General features: G+C 73.6%; 3 protein-coding genes across 5 annotated transcripts; 2 read left to right on the top strand and 1 right to left on the bottom strand.

Moving 5' to 3' along the window:
- The first annotated feature begins 127 nt into the window (after positions 1-127).
- Positions 128-13,365, top strand: TNS2 (tensin 2). The gene is made up of 28 exons (XM_040539830.1): positions 128-255; positions 1,045-1,156; positions 1,721-1,758; positions 2,471-2,514; positions 2,620-2,653; positions 2,772-2,821; positions 3,199-3,370; positions 3,987-4,037; positions 4,110-4,232; positions 4,520-4,584; positions 5,032-5,115; positions 5,441-5,553; positions 5,816-5,876; positions 5,971-6,040; positions 6,526-6,652; positions 6,957-7,022; positions 7,097-7,213; positions 7,683-8,451; positions 8,937-9,190; positions 9,523-9,858; positions 9,961-10,089; positions 10,559-10,651; positions 10,732-10,809; positions 11,076-11,153; positions 11,908-12,076; positions 12,507-12,575; positions 12,852-12,881; positions 12,995-13,365. The coding sequence occupies exons 1-28, from the start codon at positions 190-192 to the stop codon at positions 13,131-13,133; spliced, it is 3,537 nt and encodes a 1,178-aa protein (XP_040395764.1). The 5' UTR covers positions 128-189; the 3' UTR covers positions 13,134-13,365.
- Positions 13,366-13,368: 3 nt separating this feature from the next.
- SPRYD3 (SPRY domain containing 3) lies at positions 13,369-17,776 on the bottom strand. 2 transcript variants are annotated; one of them, XM_040539631.1, is made up of 11 exons: positions 17,758-17,776; positions 17,195-17,326; positions 17,032-17,107; positions 16,441-16,565; positions 16,219-16,354; positions 15,697-15,888; positions 15,225-15,374; positions 15,089-15,146; positions 14,504-14,623; positions 14,270-14,427; positions 13,369-14,068 (listed from the first exon to the last, which is right to left on the bottom strand). In XM_040539631.1, exons 2-11 carry the CDS (start codon positions 17,317-17,319, stop codon positions 13,934-13,936), a joined length of 1,275 nt encoding a protein of 424 aa, XP_040395565.1. In that variant the 5' UTR covers positions 17,320-17,326; positions 17,758-17,776; the 3' UTR covers positions 13,369-13,933. The 2 variants fall into 2 exon arrangements, with proteins under 2 accessions (XP_040395565.1, XP_040395564.1); XM_040539630.1 differs by lacking the exon at positions 17,758-17,776 and adding an exon at positions 17,689-17,743.
- An 844-nt stretch (positions 17,777-18,620) lies between these two features.
- Positions 18,621-20,574, top strand: LOC121061180. Of its 2 annotated transcripts, none has more exons than XM_040539629.1 (3): positions 18,621-18,686; positions 19,360-19,761; positions 20,207-20,574. In XM_040539629.1, the coding sequence occupies exons 2-3, from the start codon at positions 19,371-19,373 to the stop codon at positions 20,485-20,487; spliced, it is 672 nt and encodes a 223-aa protein (XP_040395563.1). In that variant the 5' UTR covers positions 18,621-18,686; positions 19,360-19,370; the 3' UTR covers positions 20,488-20,574. The 2 variants fall into 2 exon arrangements, with proteins under 2 accessions (XP_040395563.1, XP_040395562.1); XM_040539628.1 differs by having other exon boundaries at positions 19,360-19,779.
- Positions 20,575-20,617: the final 43 nt, after the last annotated feature.

Below are 20,617 nucleotides of genomic sequence, written 5' to 3'. Positions count from 1 at the left end.
GGGGCACGAAATGAAGGTACCGGGGGGGGGGGGGCGTGGGAAACAGCGGCAGCGCCACGCGGCGGGCCCACGCGTGTCCCCGCGCGCCCCCCCCCCGTCCCTCCTCCCACCCCCCCGGTGTCGCGTGTCCCCCCCCCCGCGTCCCCCCCGCCGGGAAGCCGCGGGCCCGCCCCACTCGGGACAGCCGCCATGCAGCCGCGGGGCGCCGTGGGGTCGCTGCTGCGGGCTCTGAGCCGCCGCCACGGCCCCCCCTCGGTACCGGGGCGCGGGGGGGGCGCGGGGAGACGGGGGGAGCCTGGGGGGGCCGGGGGGGGGGGCGTGGGCGCGCCCCACGGGCGACCGCGGAGATCGGGGCGGGTGCGGGGCGCGGCGTGGGGGTCCGTGGGGGGCGGCTGTCACCCGCCGGGGGGGGTCGGTTCGGGGGGGGTCGGTTTTAGGGGGGTGCCCCCCCCGTCACCATCCGGGGGGGCCGCGGCTCGGCCCCGCTGCGGGGTCTGGGGGATCCCGCGGGGCGGGGTGCACGGGGAGGGTCCGCCGGGGGGGGGGGGGGGGGGGGGGCGGCTGTGCCCAATTAGGAGGGGCTGGGGGGGGGGGTCCCGGGGTGCACGGCCCCCCTGTGGCAGCATCGCGGGGTCAGCCCGGGGGGGGGGGCGAGACAACGGGGGGGGGACGAGACACGGGGGGGGCTCTGCCACGGGACCTCGCCCCCCCCCCCCCCGTTTCTCGCCCCCTCGCGGTCCCGTTCCCACGCCCCCCCCCCCGGGCCGGGCCGTGGGAATCGTTGCGGGGGGGGGCGGGGGGGCGGCTCCGGCCCCGGGTCCCGCTTCCTGGGCTGGCCCCGGCCCCGCTTCCTGCGGCCGGGACGCGGCGGCCGCGCCTCGGGGGGGCCCTGGGGACCGGGGGGGGCACGGGGGTGGACGGGGGGGGGGAGGAGAACCGGGGGGGCGCCCGGGTGCCCCGCGTACGAGGGGTGCTGAGCGGCCTCTGCCCCGTGCCCCCCCTTTTCCCCGTCCCCCCCCCCCCCATTTTTCCCGGCCCCCCCAGCCCGGGCCGGCCCCGCAGCCCCACAGCTTCCAGGAGAAATCCTTCCGCAAGAAGCCGCGGCGCTGCGCCGCCTGCCACGAGGACGTCGGGGCGCAGGGGCTGCTCTGCACAGGTCGCCCCGAAACGCGCGGCCCCATGGCCCCGCGTCCCCATGTCCCGACGTCCCCCAGCCCCGTGCGTCCCCATCTCCCTGTGTCCCCATCTCCCCGCTCCCCATGTCCCCACGTCCCAGCGACCCCCATCCCCCGTGTCCCCATCTCCCCCTGTCCCCGTGTCCCCAAACCCCCCTGGCCCCGTATCCCAATGTCCCTGTCCCCAAGTCCCACGTCCCAACGTCCCCCAGCCCCGTGTGTCCCCATCTCCTCCATCTCCCTGTCCCCACATACCCAATATCCCGAAGTCCCCCAGTCCCATGTGTCCCCCTGTCCCCGTGTCCCCATCTGCCCCCTGGCCCCAAATCCCCCCTGGCCCCCGGCCCGATGTCCCCAGTGTCCCCACGTCCCAACGTCCCCCAGCCCCATGTCCCCACAGCCCATTACCCCCAGCCCCACCCCCTCATACCCCCCCCTCCCGCCCCCCCTTCCCAGCACAACGCTGCCGGGAGGGGGGGGATCAGGGTTGGGGGGGGACGCAGGGACAGACCCTGGGGTCCTGACCCCCCCCCGTGTCCCCGCAGTGTGCAAGGTGGCCAGCCACAAGCGCTGCGAGGCCAAGGTAGGGCCGGGGGGGGCACTGGAGGCATTGGCGGCCCCAGGGGGGGCTGTTGGTGGCCGAGGGGGGGGGCTGTTGGCGACCCCCCACCCCCGCTGTCCCCTCCCGGTCCCCAGGGCCGTGGGAGAGCAGCGGGGGGGGACGGGGAGGGCGGTCCCTGTGTCCCCCCCCCGTGCTGGCGTTGTGCAACGTTGGCCTTGGCGGGCGGCCAGGGGCTGCAGCTGGACAAACCGCGGGGGGGGGGCGCGGACGGACGGGGGGGGCCGAGGGGGGGGCAGGAGCAGCGTGTGCCCCCCCCAGCCCCAAGCGTGCCGCAGTTTCCCCCTTGTCGGATGGGGGGGGGGGATTTGCGGGGGTGGGGGCTGGGGGAAACTGAGGCAGCGCCTGCCGGGGGCCCCCCGCGCTGCTCCAGGCCCCCCCCCCGGCCCCCCCTCCGGCCCCGCGGCATCAATCGAGGCCTCTGTGCCCGAGCGGGGCCCGCGCCAAGAGCAACACCCCCGGGGCTGCGGGGGGGGGCGGCCGGGGGGCGCTGCTGGAGGGCTGCTGGGGGGCTGCTGGGGGGGCTGATATGGGGCCGGGGGCTACTGGGGGAGGCTGCTGGGGGGCTGGGGGCTGCTGGGCGGGCCTGATATGGGGCTGGGGGCCGCTGGGGGGCTGGGGTCCCGCTGGGGGTGTGGGGCCGGGGTGACCCCCCCTTGCCCCTTGCCCCTTGCAGGTGACATCACCATGCCAAGCCGCGCCCCCCCCCCGAGCTGGTAAGTGCTGGGGGGACCTGGCTGGGCCTGGGGACCCCCCCCTGCACCCCACAACGGGGTCCGGCCCCAGCCACGCCTGCCCCCAGCTCTCTGTGCCCCCCCAGAGGAGGAACACGGCCCCAGTGCGCCGCAGCGAGCATCTGGTGAGCCCCTGCCTCACCCCGGGCCCCCCAGCCCTGAGGGACGGGATGGGGACGGGGACGGGGACGGGGACAGGGACGTGTCCCCCCCACCCCCATGAGCCCCCCCCGTGCACCCCAGGGCTCCACCAAGTCCCTGAGCAGCGCCCGGCAGCACAGCACCCTGCCCAGGTAGGGACGGGGGGGCTGGGGGGGGCGGGGGGGGCATGATCCTAAGGGGGGCGCTGTCACCCATGGGTGGGCGCTGTCCCTGTGGGTGCTGTCCCCATGCTCTGTTCCCATGCTCTCTGTCACCCATGGGTGCTGTCCCCGTGTGCTGTCCCCACGTTCTCTGTCCCCGTGGGTGCCATCCCCACGCGCTGTCCCCACGGGCACCGTCCCCACGCTGTGTCCCCATGGGTGCCATCCCCACCCTGTCCCCATGTGCTGTCCCCATGGGTGCCATCCCCACACTCTGCGTCCCCACGGGTGGCGTCCCCATGGGCGCTGTCCCCACGCCGTGTCCCCGCGGGTGCCCCCCCGGCACCGTCCCCACGCTGTGTCCCCAGGAGCCTGAGCATGGCGGCGGTGCTGGAGCGCGCGGCGGAGCTGGACCTGAGCTACGTGACCGAGCGGGTGCTGGCGCTCAGCTTCCCCCCGGCGCTGGACGAGCGGCGCCTCCGCGGGCACCTGCGCGACGTGGCCCAGATGCTGCGCTCCAGGCACCGCGAGCGCTACGCCGTACGGCGCGGGCACGGGCACGGGGCGGTGGGGACGGGGTGCTCGGCGTGCTCGGGGACGGGCATGGGGTCACTGGGGACAGCCGTGGGGTGCTTGGGGACGCGCAGCGGGGCGGTCAGGGAGCTTGGGGACAGGGTGGTGGGGGTGGTCGGGGTCGTTGGGGACGGGGTGCTTGGGGACAAGGTGCTTGGGGACAGGGCATGGGATGGGGATGGGGCATGTAGTGATTGGGGACAGGGTGGGGGGTGATTGGGGACGGGGTGACGGGTGACTGAGGTGACTGGGGACAGGCACAGGGTGCTTGGGGACAGGGCGATCGGGGACAGGGCACAGGGTGCTTGGGGTGCTTGGGGACGGCACGGGGTGGGGATGGGGCACGGAGTGGTTGGGGATGGGGTGGCTGGGGACAGGGTGACTGGGGACAGGACAGCGGGGGACGGGACACAGGGTCCTTGGGGACACTGGGGGAACGTGGGATGGGATGGGGACAGGGCAGGGGATCCCTGGGGACCGGATGGGGACAGGACACAGGGTCCTTGGGGCAGGGTGGGGACAGGGCCGGGGGTCCTTGGGGTCAGGCCGGGGGGCTGTGCCTCAGTTCCCCCCCCCCGCCCAGGTCTTCAACCTGTCTGAGAAGCGCCGTGACCTCGCCCGCCTGCACCCCAAGGTGGGGGGGTAGGGGACGGGAGGGGGGGAGCTGGGGGCTCGGGGGGGTCCTGGTGCTGACGCCCCCCCCCAGGTGCAGGACTTCGGGTGGCCGGACCTGCACGCGCCCCCCCTGGACAAGCTGTGCTCCATCTGCAAGGCGCTGGAGGGGTGGCTGCGCGCCCACCCCCAGCACGTGGCCGTGCTGCACTGCAAGGTGGGGGGTTATTGGGGGGGTTATGGGGGGCTGGGGGGGCAATGGGGGGTTATAGGGGGTTGGGGTCTCTGGGGAGGCTATGGGGGGTTATAGGGGGCTATCGGGGGGGTATGGGGGGCTATGGGGCTGGGGGGGCTCTGGGGGTCTGTGCGAGGCTGGGGGGTCACGGGGGGGGTATGGGGGCGTGGGGAGGATGGGCATGGGGGGGCTGCTGTGGGTCAGGTGGGGGCCTGGGGGCGCTGGGAGCAGGGGGCAGGGACACTGACCCCCCCCCGTCCCCCCCCCAGGGCAGTAAGGGCAAGATGGGCGTCGTGGTGGCTGCCTACATGCACTACAGCAAGGTGTCGGCCAGGTACGGGGGGGCAGGGGGGACGGGGGGCATGGGGGGGGTCTTGAGGATGGGGGGGTATGGGGGGGTCTTGGGGGGGGTCACGGGGAGTATGGGGGGGCTCTTGGGGGTGGGGGGGGGGGTATGGGGTTATGGGGGATTTTGGGGGTGTTTTGGGGGGGTCTTGGGGATGGGGGGGATATGGGGGGGTCTGGGGGGTGGGGGAGTTATAGGGGGATTATGGGGATATGGGTTTTTTTGGGGGGTGTTATGGGGGGGTCTTAGGGGTTATGCGGGGTCTTGGGGAGTTGTGGGGGGGCTATTGGGGTTTAGGGGGGGTTATGGGAGGGTGGGGGGGTTATGGGGAGTTATGGGGGTTATGAGGGGTTTATGGGAGGCGATGGGGGGCTGTGGGGGGGCCGTGGGGGGCCGTGGGGGTGCCAGGGTGGGTGCTCCCTGACCCCCCCCCAGCGCCGACCAGGCCCTGGCCACGCTGTCCATGCGCAAGTTCTGCGAGGAGAAGGTGGGGGCGGCGCTGCAGCCCTCCCAGCGCAGGTGGGGGGGGGCTGGGGAGGCTTGGGGGGGGCTTGGGGGGGCTGGGGGGGGCCGGGGGGACATGGGAGGAGGTAGGGGGGTGGGGGGGCCGGGGGGAGCTCGGGGGGGGTGTTGGGGGGCTTTGGGGGGGCTTTGGGGGGCTGGGGCGGTTGGGGCATGGGTGCTTGGGGGGGCATTTGGGGGGGGGGCACGCTTTGGGTGCTGGGCTTTGGGGGTGGTTGTCTTGGGGTGCCTCATTTTGGAGGTGCCTTTATTTGGGGGTGCCGTTATTTGGGGTTCCTTTTTTGGGGGTTCCTCATTTCGGGTGCCCCCCCGCCCCCCCCAGGTACATCACTTACTTCAGCGGGCTGCTCTCGGGGCGCATCCGGCTCAACAGCAGCCCCCAGTTCCTGCACCACGTCCTGCTGCCCCCCCTGCCCCCTGCCCAGCCCGGCGCCGGTGAGCGGGACCCCCCCCGGGACACCCCCGGGACACCCCCCCCGGGGATCCCCTCTACCCCCCGGGACTCCCCCGGACCCCCCCGGGAACCCCCTGGGGACCCCTGGGGACCCCCCCGAGACCCCTCGGGGATCCCCCAGGTCCCCCCCCGGGAACCCCCTGGGGACCCCTGGGGACCCCCCGAGACCCCTCGGGGACCCCCCAGGTCCCCCCCCGGGACCCCCCCAGCTTCCCCCCCGCTGACCCCCCCACCCCCGTGCAGGCTGCCAGCCCTTCCTGAAGATCTACCAGTCCCTGCAGCTCGTCTATACCTCGGGCGTGTAGTGAGTGCCCCCCCCGGGCCCCCCCCGGCCCCCCCCCGAGCCCTGCTCCCTGGGGGGGGGCCCCCCTGGCACTCACCCCCCCCCCCCCTTGCAGCAGCACCCCTGGCCCCCAGAGCCTCTGCATCAGCCTGGAGCCGGCCCTGCTGCTGAAGGGGGACGTGATGGTGAGGGGGGCGTGCAAGGGGGTGCAGGGGGGGGGGAGGGTGCAAGGGGTGTGCGAGGGGGTTGGGGGTGCAAGAGGGGTGTGCAAGGGAAATGCAAGGGGGGGCGAAAGGGGGGGCTGCGAGTGGGTGCGGGGGGAAGAAGGAGGCGTGCGTGTGCAAAGGGTATGTGTGCAAGGGGGGGCATGCGAGGGGGTGTGCAATGGGGGTGAAGGGGGGGGTGCAAGGGGGAACTGAGTGGGTGCAGGGGGGAGGAAGGGGGGGGTGTGCAGGGGGGGCGTGCAAGAGAAGGTGTGGGGGGGTGAAAGGGGTGCGTGTGCAAGGGGGTGTGCAAGGCACATGCGCGCAAGGCATGTATGTGGGGGGGGCGTGTAAGGGGTGCACGCAAAAGGGGTGCATTTGGGGGGGGGGGACACACGCGAGGGGCACGTGCGGCCAAGCCCCGTGCAAGGGCCGCGCGTGCAAGGGCCGTGTGTGTCCCCCCCCAGGTGAAGTGCTACCAGCGGCGGGGGGGGGCCGGGCGCGAGGCCGTGTTCCGGGCCCAGTTCCACACCTGCACCCTGCAGGGCCCCCGCCTGCGCCTGCAAAAGGAGGAGCTGGACGAGGCCTGCAGGGGTGGGCGGGGGGGGGCATGGGGGGGTCAGAGTGGGCGGGGGGGGCCGGGGGTTGGGGGCGGGGTCAGAGGGGCCAGGGGAGGTCGGTGAGGGGGTGTCCGGGGGGCTTGGGGGGGTCCAGGGAGGGGTCGGGGAGGATTTGTGGGGAGGGGGGGTCGGGGGGTTGGGGGTGTGAGAGGGGGCCGGGGGCTGTCAGGGGGTTGGGGAGGGGTTGGGAGGGGATTTGTGGGGGGGTGGGGGTCGGGGGGAGTCAGGGGGGGTTTGGGGGGCTCAGGCCCTGACCCCCCCCCGCCCCCCCCCCCCAGACGATCGCTTCCCCCCGGAGGCCAGCGTCGAGTTCGTCTTCTCCTCCGGCCCCGAGAGGGTGGAAGGTGAGGAGGGGGGGCCCTGCCCCGACCCCCCGTCACCCCCCACGCCCCCCCCCCCTCACCCTCTGCCCCCCCAGGCTGGGAGCCCCCCCCCAGCTCAGCGCCCACCACCGTGGATTACGGCACCGCCGCCCCCGCCGTGCGCTGGGACTCCTACGAGGGCTTCAACCTGCGGCACGAGGACAGCGCCGAGGGTACGGGGCCCCCCCGGACCCCCCCGGGACCCCCCCCCCCGAGCCCCCCCACGAATGGGGTCCCCCCGGGCCATGGGTGCTTACCCTGTGATGTGGGACACCCCCCCAGTTTTTTGGACCCCCCCCCCCATTTTTACAACACCCCCCCCATTTTTAGCCCCACCCCACCCCCCATTTTGGTGTCCTTGCATCCCCCCCATTTCCCCAGTGTGCCCCCCCCCCCCCCCCGGGATCCCTCCATGCACATCCGAATGCCCCCCCCCCCCCTTTTTGGGTCCCCCCCCCCCCCTTCTTCTGCCCCCCCCCCCCCATTTTGGGGTCCCTGCACAGCCCCCCCCTCATTCCCCCGTGTGCCCCCCCCATTCCCTGGGTCCCCTCCTCGGGCTTGGGGTCCCCGGGGGGGGGGGGGAAGTGCAGGGGGTCTTGGTGCCTCCCCACCTCATGCCCCCCCCCTCCCCATTTCCCGCAGAGCTCTCGCACACGCGGGGGCCGCTGGACGGCAGCCCCTACGCCCGCGTGCAGAGGAAGGGGGCCCCCAGCCCCTGGGCACCCCCCGGGGGGGACGGCAGCGAGAGCCCCCCCCCAGGCGAGCCCTACGAAGCTGAGCCCCCCCCCGGCCGCCCCCCGCCCCCCACGGCCGCCGAGCGCCAGGAGCTGGAGCGGCTGCTGGGGGGCTTCGGGGTCGGGGGGCGCGAGAGCCCCCAGGAGCAGCCCCCCGGGAGGGCGCCCCACAGCACCCCGACACCACAGAGCGCCCCGACACCCCATAGGGACCCGACACCCCATAGGGACCCAGGGCCCTACAGCACCCCAACACCCCATAGTGCTCTGACACCCCATAGCACCCCAGGGCCCTATAGCGACCCAGGGCCCTATAGCACCTCACCATCCCATAGCGCTCTGATAACCCATGGCACCCCGACACCCCATAGCGCCCTGGCACCCCACAGCGACCCAGGGCCCTATAGCGCCCCGACACCCCATAGCTCTCTGACACCCCATGGCACCCCAGCACCCCGTAGCGCCCCAGCACCCTATGGCGCAGCAGCCCCCCACAGCACCCCGGTCCCCTGCAGCGCCCCAGCACCCTGCGGCCCCCAGGCACCCTGCAGCGCGCTGTCACCCTACGGCACCCCGACACCCCACGGCTCCCCGGCAGCCTATGGCACCCCGCCCCCCTATGGCACCCCCACAACCTATAGCCCCCCCGCATCCTATAGCCCCCCCCGCATCCTATAGCCCCCCAGCAGCCTATAGCCCCCCTGCATCCTATAGCACCCCCGCATCCCATAGCCCCCCGACAACCTATAGCCCCCCCGCATCACATAGCCCCCTGACAACCTATAGCCCCCCCGCATCCTACAGCACCCCTGCCTCCTACAGCCCCGCCGCCTCCTACAGCCCCTCACCCCCCTATAGCGCCCTGACCCCCTACAGCACCTCGACGCCCTACGGCACCCCGCCGCCCCACAGCCCCCCGGCCCCCTGCGGCCCCCAACCCCCCTATGGCCCCCAACCTCCCCACGGCACCCCCACACCCTACAGCCCCCCAGCCCCCAGCCCCGCACCCTACAGCCCCCCGGCGCCCTATAGCCCCCTGACGCCCTATAGCGCCCCAATACCCTATAGCCCCCCAGCCCCCTATGGCCCCCCGGCCCCCTGCGGCCCCCCCCCTGTGCCGCCGCGCCAGCCTGGCCCCCCCCTGCCCGTGCCGCCTGGGCAGCCTAGAGCGGCGGGGGGGGCCGGGGGGGTACGAGGTGCCGCGGGGGGGCGAGGGGGGGGCGGAGAAGCGGCGGGCGCAGCGCTCCCTGTCCGAGGGGGGGGCCCCCCCGCCCCCCCCGCCCCCCTGCCCCGGCTGCCCCCGCTGCGGCCACCCCCCGCCCCCCCCGGCCGCGCTGCCCCCCCGGCCCGGCCCCCCCGGGCTGGAGGCTCCGGAGGGCTTCGGGGTCCCGGGGGAGGAGCCGCCCCCGCCCGGAGGTGAGTGGGGGGGCTGGGGGGGGGTACTGGGGAGCTACTTGGGGGGTACTGGGGAGCTACTGGGGGGTACTGGGGGGCTACTGGGGGGCTATGGGAACTAATGGGGCTTACTGGGGGCTACTGGGGGTACTGGAGGGGCTACTGGGCGCCAATGGGGGTTACTGGGGGACCAAGAGGGGGTCGGGGGGGGGGGGCTACCGGGAGCTACTGGGGGATTAACGAGGGGGTACTGGGGAGTTACTGGGCGCTGCTGGGGAGGGTTACTGGGCTTACTGGGGGCTATTGGGGCTTACTGGGGGCTGTGCCGTGCCCTGACCCCCCCCTGCCCACAGAGCGCCGAAGCCCAGCCGAGGGAGGGCCCTGGCACAGCCCCCCCCGCGACGTCGCCCCCCCCGGGGCCCCCCCGCCGCCCGCAACCCCCCAGGGGCAGCCGGAGCCCACCCCCAGCAGCCCGGGGGGGTCCCCGACCCCCGCCTTCCCCCTGAGCACCGCCTACTACGAGCCCCCCCCGGCCCAGCAGCCCCCCCTGCCCGAGAAGCGCCCCCCCCAGCGGGGCGCGGGGGGCACCCATGGGTGCCTCCCCCCGGAGCCGGACCCCCCCGCGGGCGCCACCTTCGCGCAGGACACCTCCAAGTTCTGGTACAAGCCGGGGCTGTCGCGGGAGCAAGGTAAGGGGTTGGGGTGGGGGGGGGGGGGGGAGGGGTCCCGGTGTCACCCAGCGGGGGGGGTGACATTGACATGGGGACCCCCCCCCCCCCCGCCCCCCCCAGCCGTGGCCCTGCTGAAGGGCCGGGAACCGGGCGCCTTCCTCATCCGCGACAGCAGCTCCTTCCGCGGCGCCTACGGGCTGGCGCTCAGGGTGGCCGTGCCCCCCCCCGGCTGCGCCCCCCCCGCCAAGGGTAAGGGACCCCCTCCACACCCCATAGACCCCCCCAGCACCCCACAGACCCCCCCCCGCACCCCATAGACCCCCCCCCCAGCATCCAAAAGCCCCCCCAAGCCCCACAGACCCCCCCCCCAGCAGCCCATCGAGCCCCCCAGCACCCTGTAATCCCCCCCCCAGCACCCTTAACCCCCCCGTGTCCCCTGGGTACCCCATAAAGCTCCTCCCAACCCCCAACAGCCCCCCCAAAACCCCATAGCCCCCCCCCCAGCACCCCCTACCCCCCCATTTCACCGGATGCCCCCCCCCCCCAATTTCACCCCATAGCCCCCAGCACCCCATGCCCCCCCCGCATTTCACCCCATAGCCCCCTCCATTTCGCCCCACGCCCCCCCCATACCTCCCCACCCTTACGGGGGGGGGGGGGGGGGGTGTCCTGTGTCACCCTCCCCCCGAGGCCGACCCCCCCCCCCCCCCGCCCTCAGGGGACCCCCAGGAGCAGCTGGTGCGCCACTTCCTCATCGAGACGGGGCCACGGGGCGTCAAGATCCGGGGGGGCCAGGAGGAGCCGCACTTCGGTGAGGGGGGGCCGGGGGGGCCCGAGGGGGGCCCGGGGGGGGTCGGGGTGCCTCTAACCCCCCCCCACCCCGATTTGCAGGGAGCCTGCCTGCCCTGGTGCTGCAGCACTCTATCACCCCCATCTCCTTGCCCTGTGCCCTCCGCATCCCCAGCAAAGGTGGGTGCCCGCCCCCCCGCCACCCCCCCCACCCCCCCCACCCCCGCTTGGACCCCCCCCCCAGGTGCCCCCCCCCCCCGTGCCCCTTCTCCTCCCCCCCCCCCTTCACTCCTCATTCCCAGCCCCAAACCACCAACCCCGACCCCAAAATGCCCCTCGCCCCTTGCCGGGGGCGGGGGGGAACACGGGGGGGGGGGAACTCGGGGGGGCTCCTGGGGGTCCCGGCGCCCCCCCCCCCCAGCCAGTGCCCCCCCCCCCCCCCCCAGACCTGCTGCAGGAGGGGTTGGGGTTGTCGGCGCCCCCCAACGTCAGCACGGCCGCGGAGCTGCTGCGGCAGGGAGCAGGTGGGGGGGGGCGCTGGGAAGGGGGGGCACTGGGGGGGATGGGAACGGGGAAGGGGGGGGGGGGGGGTACTGTGAGTGGAGGGGGAATGGAACCGGGCGGGGGCACCGGAATGGGGTCACTGGGATTGTACTGGGAATGGGGGGGGGGCACTGGGATTGGGGTCATTGGGATGGGGACAGTGGGGTTGGGGAACTGGGACTGGGAGCACTGGGACTGGTGGCACTGGGACTGGGAACTGGGACTGGGAGCACTGGTGGCACTGGGAGCCCGGGGACTGGGGGCACTGGCAGCACTGGGAGCACTGGGAGGGCACTGGGACTGGTGGCACTGAGGGCACTGGGAGCACTGGGAGCCTTGGGAGCACTGGCGGCACTGGCAGTGCTGGGACTGGCGGCACTGGCGGCACTGGGAGCACTGGGTGGGCACTGGGGGCACTGGGGGCACTGGGTGGGCACTGGGACTGGCGGCACTGGGGGCACTGGGAGCACTGGGTGGGCACTGGGGGCACTGGGGGCACTGGGTGGGCACTGGGACTGGCGGCACTGGGGGCACTGGGTGGGCACTGGGACTGGCGGCACTGGGGGCACTGGGAGCACTGGGTGGGCACTGGGACTGGCGGCACTGGGGGCACTGGGAGCACTGGGTGGGCACTGGGACTGGCGGCACTGGGGGCACTGGGAGCCCTGTGGCCGTGCCCCGTGCCCGGTGCCCCGAGGCCGGGGGGTGCAGCCCCCTCCCCCCCGCCCCCCCCAGGGTGCTGCGTGCGCTTCCTGGGCTCGGTGGGCACCGAGTCGCTGACGGGGCCGCAGGCGGTGGCCAGGGCCACCAGCACCCTGCTGGCCGCCAGCCCCCCGCCCCCCGCCGGCACCGTGCACTTCAGGGCGGGGGCGCACGGCATCACCCTCACCGACCGGCAGCGCAAGTGAGACCCCCCCCCCCGGGACCCCAACGGGACCCCCCGGGACCCCCACCCCAACGGGAACCCTGGAACCCCCCCGGGATCCCCCCGAACCCAACGGGACCCCCAACCCCAATGGGACCCCCCCGGGACCCCCCCACCCAACAGGACCCCCCCCCGGGACCCCCCCACCCAACAGGACCCACCCAGACCCCAATGGGACTCCCCCAGGACCCCAATAGGACCCCCCCTCCCGGGACCCCCCCCCGGGCCCCCCGTGAGACCCCCCCCCAGAGCCAAGGGAACCCAACAGGACCCCCACGGGAACCCCCGGGACTCTCCCAGACCCTGGGACCCCTCTGGGCCCCGCCGGACCCAAGGGACCCCCAAGACCCCCCCCCACCACCCTGGGGTCCCCCCCCGTCCCCCCTCACCCCCTGACCCCCCCCCCCAGGCTCTTCTTCCGCCGGCACTACCCCGTGGCCAGCGTCACCTTCTGCAGCATCGACCCCCAGGGCCGCAGGTGGGGGCATGGGGGGGGACGCGAAGGGGGGGGGGGGGGGGGCACGCGATTTTTGGGGGGAGAAAACGATTGGGGGGGGCAAACGACTTTAGGGGGGAGCAGACGATTTTGGGGGGGCACATGGCTTTTTGGGGTGATGCGTACAATTTGGGGGGGGGCACACGACTTGGGAGGGGGCAGACGACTGGGGGGGGGAACGATTAAAGTCGGGGGGGCACGATTTAGGTCGGGGGGGGGCCACGACCCCGCTAACTACCCCCCCCCCCCCCGCCGCAGGTGGGCGAACGCAGACGGCACCACATCCCGGTGAGCACCGCGGGACCTCCGCGACCCCCCCAGCGGGATGGGGACACCACCAGGTGCCCCCCCCAGGTGCCCCCCACCCCCCCCATAAAATGTCCCTGCTGTGCCCCCCCCAGGATCTTCGGCTTCGTGGCCAAGCAGCCGGGGGGGCCGTGCAACGCCTGCCACCTCTTCGCCGAGCTCGACCCCGAGCAGCCGGCGTCCGCCATCGTCGCCTTCGTCACCAAGGTGATGCTGGGCACCCAGCGCAAGTGAGCCCCCCAAAATAATGCCCCCCCCCGAAAATAGTGCCCCCCCCGCCAAAAAATAGCGCTCCCCATCAACAGCCAGCTGGGGGAGAGGGGCTCCCCCCCCCCCTTCCCATAACCATGGGGGGGCACAGCCTAATGGGGGAGCCCCAGCCCCAAGGGGGGGGCCCGGCCCCGCTGCCGTGGGGGGCCCGAAGCACAGAGTCTCTATTTTTGTGTAAGAAAAGCTTCCAGCAGACGTCTCTAATACATGTACGTACTGCGTATGGGGGGGGCACCGAGCTGGGGGGGGGCACAGAGCCCTGCCCGCCCCCGCCTCCAGCCCCGCCCCCCATTTATTAACCATGTGCAAACAGCCCCAGAAGCACCGAGCGTCTCCTTAATGCGCCATGAGGGGGGGGGGGTCGGGGGGGTGCCAGCCCTTTGTGACCCCCCCCCCCAGCCAAAGCAGAGCTAGTGGGGGGGAACAGGGCTGGAGCCCCCCCGGGGGGGGTACATTCATGAAAAGGGGACAATGACAGCATGGATGGGGGGGGGGGGGGGGAACAACACCCACCTACCCTTAAATGTGCCCCCCCCGGGGGACAACACAGAAGCCCTCCAGGAAGGGCGGGGGACACAGAGACCCCCCCCAGGAAGAGGGGGGACAACCCAGAAGCCCCCCCAGGAAGGGGGAGGGACACAGAGACCCCCCCCAACCCCAACAGGGGGGCGACATGGGGCTGGATAGGGACCCCTGGGGCAGCACGGGGGGGGGGGGCCACGCCCCTGGTGCTGTGGGGGCGTCCCGGGGGGGTCGCGGGGGGGCTACCCGCTGAGGGGGTGCAGGTCCACCTTGACCTTCTCGCCGCTGCTCAGCATGCCCACGGTGGGGAAGTAGCCCCCCCGCGGCACCGCCGCCTCCTTCTTGCCGATGATCTTCCCGTTGCGGGTGAAGAACACCTGGGGGGCACAGGGGGGGGCGCGGTGAGGGGGGGGGCTGGGGGCCCCCCTAAAATATTGGGGGGAGCAAAGGGAACAGCGCCCGCTGGTGCGCCCAGCGCTGTGCCCTGTGGTGGTGGGGTGGGTGCCGTGCCCCCCCCCGAAATAAACCCGAGGAAAGGCACCAAAACGCGGTGCCCCCCCGGTGCCCCCCCCACTCACCACCACTTTCCTGCCGCCGTGCTCCTGCTCCGTGTCCTCGCCGTCATCTTCCTCCTCCTCCTCCTCCTCCTCCTCCTCCTGGTGCAGGTAGGTGACGTTGCGCACCCCCCGAGCCTTCGGCCTCACCTCAGCCGTGTCGCTGGGGTCGTCGCTGTCCCCTGGGGGGGTGCACAAACACACATAGGGGGGGTTCCCCACGGGGGGGGGTCCCAGCCCCGTGCGCCCCCCCCGTACCTTCGCTGTCCAGGCTGTAGTCGCGGGGGAACATGATGCCGCAGCCCATGATGTCGCCCTTGTAGCAGCGGGGGCCGAAGGGGTCCCCCACGCCGCTGCCGTGGAAAATTTTCCCATCATCTGGGGGGGGAGGTGGTGTCACTGACCCCCCCCGGCACCAATAAACCCCCCAGCACCAATAACCCCGCGCCCCCAGCACCAGTAGCCCTCCCCCTCCATCAATAACCCTCTTCCTGGTATCAATAAACCCCCCCACGGCACCAAACCCCCCAGTAGCATCACCAGGGTCTCCCCCCTGCCCAGCCCCCATCACAGCTGGGTGCCCCCTCCCTGCTCCCCCTCCATCACCATGTCCTTGCTGCCCCCCCCCGCCACGAAGTGGGGGGGGGTCACAGAGCCCCCCCAGCCCAGGGTGGGGCCGTTTCCAGGAAGAGGAGGAGGAGGCGGCTGAAGGCCCCCCCCCCCACATCGCAGCTTTTGGGCAAGGAACACCAGAATAGGGACAAATAACGGGGGAGGGGGGGCACAAGGGGGGAGGGGGGCGTCGCGTCCCCCCCACACCCCATCTTTGGTGGGGGGGCCCACCTGCGTGGTACGCCACCGAGCCCCTGCTCCAGCCGGGGTGCCGGTTCTTGGGGTAGTCCTGGGGGAGGAGGAGGAGAAGGAGGCTGAAGGCTCGGCGGGGCCGGGAGGGGGTCGCGGCGGAGGCCCCCCCGCGCACCTTGCGTGCCAGCCCCAGCGCGATGTAGCACTTCTCGCCCGGGTCCACGATCTCCACCTCGAAGTAGTGGCTGCGGGGGCTCAGCGGGCGCCGCGCCTGCGCCAGCCCCACGTCCACGATGCTCTTGCCCTTGCCCGCGTACTCCAGGAGCTGGGGAACACCAAGGGGGGTTAGGAGGGAGCCGGGGGGGGTAGGAGGGAGCCGGGGGGGGGGGGTAATGTCAGCCTGGGGGGGATAAAAACCAGCCTAAGGGGGGTAAAAACCAGCCTGGGGGGTAAAAAATATCTGGGAGGGGTAAAAAACACCACTGCCCCCAGTGCTCGCTGTGCCCCAGTGCCCCAATCCCCGCAGTGCCCCAGTACCCCCCTGTGCTCCCAGTGCCCCCCAGTGCTCCCAGTGGCCCCCAGTCCCGCCCGGTGCCCCCAGTCCCGCCCGGTGCCCCCAGCCCCGCACCGTGCCCCCAGCCCCGCACCGTGCCGCAGGCCCTGACGTCGTGCAGCCTCCCCCACTCGTCCTCGTGGCTGTCCACCACCATCATGGCGCCCTCGTCCTGCTCGGTGCCCAGCTCTGCCCGCAGGTGCAGCCGCACCTCCTCGCCCAGCGAGTGCATGCCCACGGCCGGGAACAGCCCCTCGGGGCCGCGCGGCATCACCGTGGAGCCCACCTGGGGGGACAGGGCGGTGAGACCCCCCCGTGCCCCCCCCGGCGGCAACCTGGGGCCAGGAACAGCCCCCTGGGGGACAGGGGTATCGCGGTGGAGCCCGCCTGCGGGGGGGAGCACCTGGGGGGGGGGGACACGGGGACACTGATGGGACCCCCGTGTGCCCCCCCCGGCAGCGGTTCAGGACCGGGAACAGCCCCTCGGGGGACAGCAGCACAACGGCGGAGCCCCCTTGAGGGGTGACAGGGAGGCCGTCGGGCCCCCCTGTGCCCCCCCCCCGCGCCGTGCCCCCCCGCGCCGTGCCCCCCCCCGCGCCGTGCCCCCCCTGCTCACCCGCTCCCCGTTCTTGGTGAAGAAGACCTGCGCCGTGCGCACCTCGAAGGACGCCGGCTCGATGCCGCAGCCGATGCGGTCGCCGGAGCTGCACTTGGTGCCGAACTGCCGGCCCTTGGCCCGGCCGCTGTACAGCCTGGGGACACACACACACGCCCGGGGGGGTGACACCGGGCCCGTGGGACCCCCCCCAGTCCCCGGGTCCCCCCCGTCCCCACGCACTTGCCGTCATCGGCGTGGTACGCCACGGAGTCGGGCAGCCAGCCCGGCTGGTGGTCCAGGCTGTACGACTGCGGCACCAACCCCACCGCGATGGTGCCGCGCACGCCGCTGTCCACGATCGACACCTGCGGGGGTGCACGGGCATCGGCCCTGCCGGGGGGGGTCGCTCACGGCCCCCCTGAGGGGCTGGGGGGGGGACGGGGACCCCCGCAGTGTCCCCGAGGGGCTGTGGGGTTACCCGTGGGGTCTGCTCAGGGCTTTGGGGGGCTGCAGTTGGGGCTCGGTGCCCCCCCCGGTACAGGAGTGCCCCCCCGCATGGATTTGGGGATGTGGATAGGACCCCTGCAGAGGCGGGTGGGGGCCCCAAAAACAGGGTGGGGGGCACCCAAAAGCCCCCCACTGCCCCCCCCTTGGCTGTTCCTTGGGGAACCCCAAAAACTTGGGATCCGGGAAGGACGGGACCCCCCCCAGAGGAGGACAGGACCCCCCTGCAGGAAGACGGGGACCCCAAAAGCAAGGGGGGGGATCGCCTGAGCCCCCCCAGCCCCCCCCCCGGACCCTCCCAGCCCCCCCCGGACCCCCAGGACCCACCTCGAAGTAGTTGTTGTCCCTGGTCAGCGGCCGCGGCGCCACGTAGCAGCCCACCTCGCCCGAGTCCCCATGGTAGCTGCGGGACGGGGGGGGTCAGGCACCGCGGGGGGGGGTGGGTCAGGCACTGGGGGGGGTCACCCCTCGCCCCCCCCCGCCCCCCTACCTGAGGGTGTCGCCGTCCACCAGGATGTGCCGGGAGCGCTCCTGGCGCCCGGCCCGCACCTCGCGGATCTCGCGGATGCGGCGCCGCCAGCTGAGGAACCTGTAGTGCAGGCGCAGCTCATCCATGGCCAGCCTGGGGGGCACCGCACGTCAGCCCCCCCAAGCCCCCCCAGCCCCCCCACCGCTCAGACCGCCCCAACCCCCCAGCCCCCCCAGCCCCATAGGCAGCCCCTTCCCACCCAGGCAGCCCCGAAGCCTCCCCCCCCGTAACTGCCCCCCCGACCCCCCCACCTGGGTCCTGACAGGCTCTGCCGCCCCCCCAGCCCCAGAGCAGCCTCCCCCCAACCCGCCCCCCCCGCCGCAGCCCCCCCCAACCAGGCCCCCCCCAGCCCCGAGCCCGCCCCAAACCCGCCCCCCCTCCTCCCCCAGCCCCCCCAGCCCCAGCCCCGGGACCCCCCGAGCCCCCCTCAGCCCCCCCCCGTGCCCCCCCCTCACCGTCCCGGCCCCGCCCGCCCCCGCCATGGCGCCGCGCTCCGGCCGCTCCCGGCCCCGCTCCCCACTCACAGCCGGGGCTGCGCTTCCGCCTCCTCCCCGCCCGGCCCCGCCCCGCCGCCGCCGCGCCGCCAATCGAGGGCCGGCGCGGGGCGACTGACGGCGGGAAGAGCCAATCGGAGAGAGGGAGGAGGGGCCTGGCGGGAGGGGGCGTGAACCCGCGGGGTCACGTGACAGGGGGGCCGCGTTAGGGAGAGAGCGCCCCCTGGCGGCGGGGAGGGGTACTGGAGGTACGGGGCGCACCGGGGCTCCTGGGGGCGCTGGGGGGTACTGGGAGGTACTGGGGATACTGGGGGTACTGGGGGTACTGGGGGGTTACTGGGGGGTACTGGGGGGTACTGGGAGGTTCCGGGGATACTGGGGGTACTGGGGGTACTGGGGGTATTGGAGAATACTGGGGGGTACTGGGAGGTACTGGGGATACTGGGGGCACTGGGGATACTGGGGGTACTGGGGGGACTGGGGGAGGGATACTGGGGGGTACTGGGAGGTACTGGGGTACTGGGGGGTAATGGGGATACTGGGGGCAATGGGAGGCACTGGGGAATACTGGAGGAACTGGGAGGTAATGGGAGCACTGGGGGATAATGGGGGGTACTGGGGGCACTGGGAGGGGGGATATTGGGGGGTAATGGGCGAACTGAGGGATATTGGGGGGCACTGGGAGATACTGGGGGCACTGGGAGCACTGGACCACGGCAGTGGGGACGAGTAGGGGGGGCCCTGAGCGGCACGGGACTGGGGGCACTGGGGGGCGCTGGGTGTAACGGGGGGGCCGGGCTGGGGCTACTGGGGGCTACTGGGGACCAACGGGGGCTACCGGGGGCTACCCCAGGGCGCCCCCGCCCGGAGTCACCTCCCAAGCCCCGCCCCTCCGGCCCCGGCCACACCCCCTTTTGTCCCCGGCCACGCCCCCAACTCCTGGCGGGAAAAGGAAGGAGGTGAGGGGCGGGGGGGGGGCACGGGGGGGGGAGGGGGGCTCCTGCAGGGGGCGGGGGGGCTCGGGGGGGGGCGGGGGGCTCCCGGGAACCGGGGGGAACCGGGGGGAACCAGGGACATCGAGCAACTGGGGGGCGGGGGGAACCGGACCCTGGGGGGCGGGGGATACTGGGAGCACTGGGGGGTACTGGGAGCACTGGGGGGGTACTGGGAGCAGTGGGGGACCCAGCCCAGTGGCAGCGGGGGGGCACTGGGGGTTCTGGTGGGCTGGGTCTCATGGCGGGGGAGGGAACTGGGGACAACTGGTGGAACTGGTCTCATGGCGGGGGGGTACTGGGGCCACTGGGGACACTGGGAACTGGGTCCCGTGGCAGTGCGGGCGTACTGGGGATGATGGGGGGGTACTGGGGACACTGGGGAACTGTGTCACCTGGCAGCAGGGAGGTACTGGGGACACTGGGGGGTCCTACGGCAATGGGGGGGGGGTACTGGGGACACCGGGGTGCCCCACGGCTGGCTCCGTGTCTCTGGGGACACCGGGGGGACCCCTCCCCACAGCAGTGGGGGGGGCACATATGGCGGGGGGGCACACACACGGGTCGGGGGCGGCGCGCGGCGCTGTCCCCGGGGTCCCCGTCTGTCCCCGTGCCCCGACGTGCCCCCCCCCCCCAGCAGCTCCGTCCCCGATGGCGTCGGGTGAGCGTGAGACGCTGCTGGGGCTGCAGCGGGCGCTGGCGGAGGACGAGTTCGAGGCCTTCAAGTTCCTGCTGGGGGGGCAGCTGCCGCTGAGCCGCCTGCGCCCCGCCACGCGCCCCGAGCTCTGCGCCCTGCTCCTGCAGCACTTCCCCGGCCGTGCGCTGCTCGTGGCCGCAGCCGTCCTCCGGCAGCTCGGCCGCCACGACCTCCTGCGGCAGTACCAGCTCCCCGAGGAGGACGAGGCCCCGGGCGGCCTCGGTGAGGCCGGCGGCGGAGCTCAGGGTGCTGCAGGTGCCCAGGGTGCTGGAGGCGCTCGGGGTGCTGGAGATGCTCGGGGTGCTGCAGGTGCTCCGGATGCCGGAGGTGTTCAGGATGCTGGAGGCGCCCGGGACGCTGGAGGTATCCATCGTACCAGAGATGCCCGGGGTGCTGCAGGTGCCCAGGGTGCTGGAGGTGTTTGGGGCCCTGGAGATGCTCGGGCTGCTGGAGGTGCCCGGGGTGCTCAGGGTACTGGAGGTGTTGGAGGTGCCCAGGGTGCTGGAGGCACTTGGGGTGCTGGGGGCGCACAGGGTATTGGAGGTGCTGGAGGTGCTCGGGGCGCTGGAGGCGCTCCGGATGCTGGAGGCGCCTGGGATGCGGGAGGTGCCCGGGGTCCTGGAGGCGCTCGGGGTCCCGGAGGTCCTGGGGGTGCTGGAGATGCCTGGGGTGCCCGGGGTGCTGGCGGCACTGCCCAAGGATCACCGGGATCTGCTGAGGATGCTCGGGGAGGCACTGGGGGGGTACGTGGAGGACGTGGCAGCACCCCTGACGCCCCCCCCGCCCCTAGGCCGCCCCCCCCGGCTGCTGACGGAGCAGGACCTGCTGCTGGTGGCGCAGAGGCTGGGCAGCGAGTGGCAGGAGGTGGGCATCGCCTGCCTGGGACTGCCGCAGAGCCGCCTCGAGCAGATCGGCGAGGAGCGGCCGCAGCGCGCCGTGCTGCGCACCTTCGAGATGCTGCGGGAGTGGCGCCGGCGGCAGCAGGGGGGGGCCACGGCCCCCCGGCTGCGGGACTGCCTGCGCGGCGCCCCCGTGGACCCCGAGGTGCTCGAGCTCCTGCAGGGCATGTAGGGGGGTGCAGCCGGGGGGGTCCTGGCCGTGCTCGGGGCTGTTTTATGCTGGGACCGGCAGAATAAAGTGTATTTATTCTACGGTAAATCGGGTTTATCTTACGGTGAAATGGGTCTGTTCCGTGGTAAAA

Source organism: Cygnus olor, chromosome 29 (genome assembly GCF_009769625.2).
Source record: "Cygnus olor isolate bCygOlo1 chromosome 29, bCygOlo1.pri.v2, whole genome shotgun sequence".
NCBI lineage: Eukaryota > Metazoa > Chordata > Aves > Anseriformes > Anatidae > Cygnus > Cygnus olor.
Note: the sequence above shows the minus strand (reverse complement) of the source record. Positions and strands in the feature narration are given on the sequence as shown.

Excerpts from the sequence above, each read along its gene's own strand:
- TNS2 (XM_040539830.1), top strand. The coding sequence starts at position 190 with ATGCAGCCGCGGGGCGCCGTGGGGTCGCTGCTGCGGGCTCTGAGCCGC. Across the intron at positions 1,759-2,470 it reads ACAAGCGCTGCGAGGCCAAG|GTGACATCACCATGCCAAGC; the intron begins GTAGGGCCGGGG and ends TGCCCCTTGCAG. Across the intron at positions 5,116-5,440 it reads CTGCAGCCCTCCCAGCGCAG|GTACATCACTTACTTCAGCG; the intron begins GTGGGGGGGGGC and ends CGCCCCCCCCAG.
- SPRYD3 (XM_040539631.1), bottom strand. The coding sequence starts at position 17,319 with ATGGATGAGCTGCGCCTGCACTACAGGTTCCTCAGCTGGCGGCGCCGC. Across the intron at positions 15,375-15,696 it reads ACGTCAGGGCCTGCGGCACG|CTCCTGGAGTACGCGGGCAA; the intron begins GTGCGGGGCTGG and ends GGTGTTCCCCAG. Across the intron at positions 15,147-15,224 it reads CGCTGGGGCTGGCACGCAAG|GACTACCCCAAGAACCGGCA; the intron begins GTGCGCGGGGGG and ends CTCCTCCCCCAG.
- LOC121061180 (XM_040539628.1), top strand. The coding sequence starts at position 19,371 with ATGGCGTCGGGTGAGCGTGAGACGCTGCTGGGGCTGCAGCGGGCGCTG. Across the intron at positions 19,780-20,206 it reads AGGCGCCCGGGACGCTGGAG|GCCGCCCCCCCCGGCTGCTG; the intron begins GTATCCATCGTA and ends CCCCGCCCCTAG.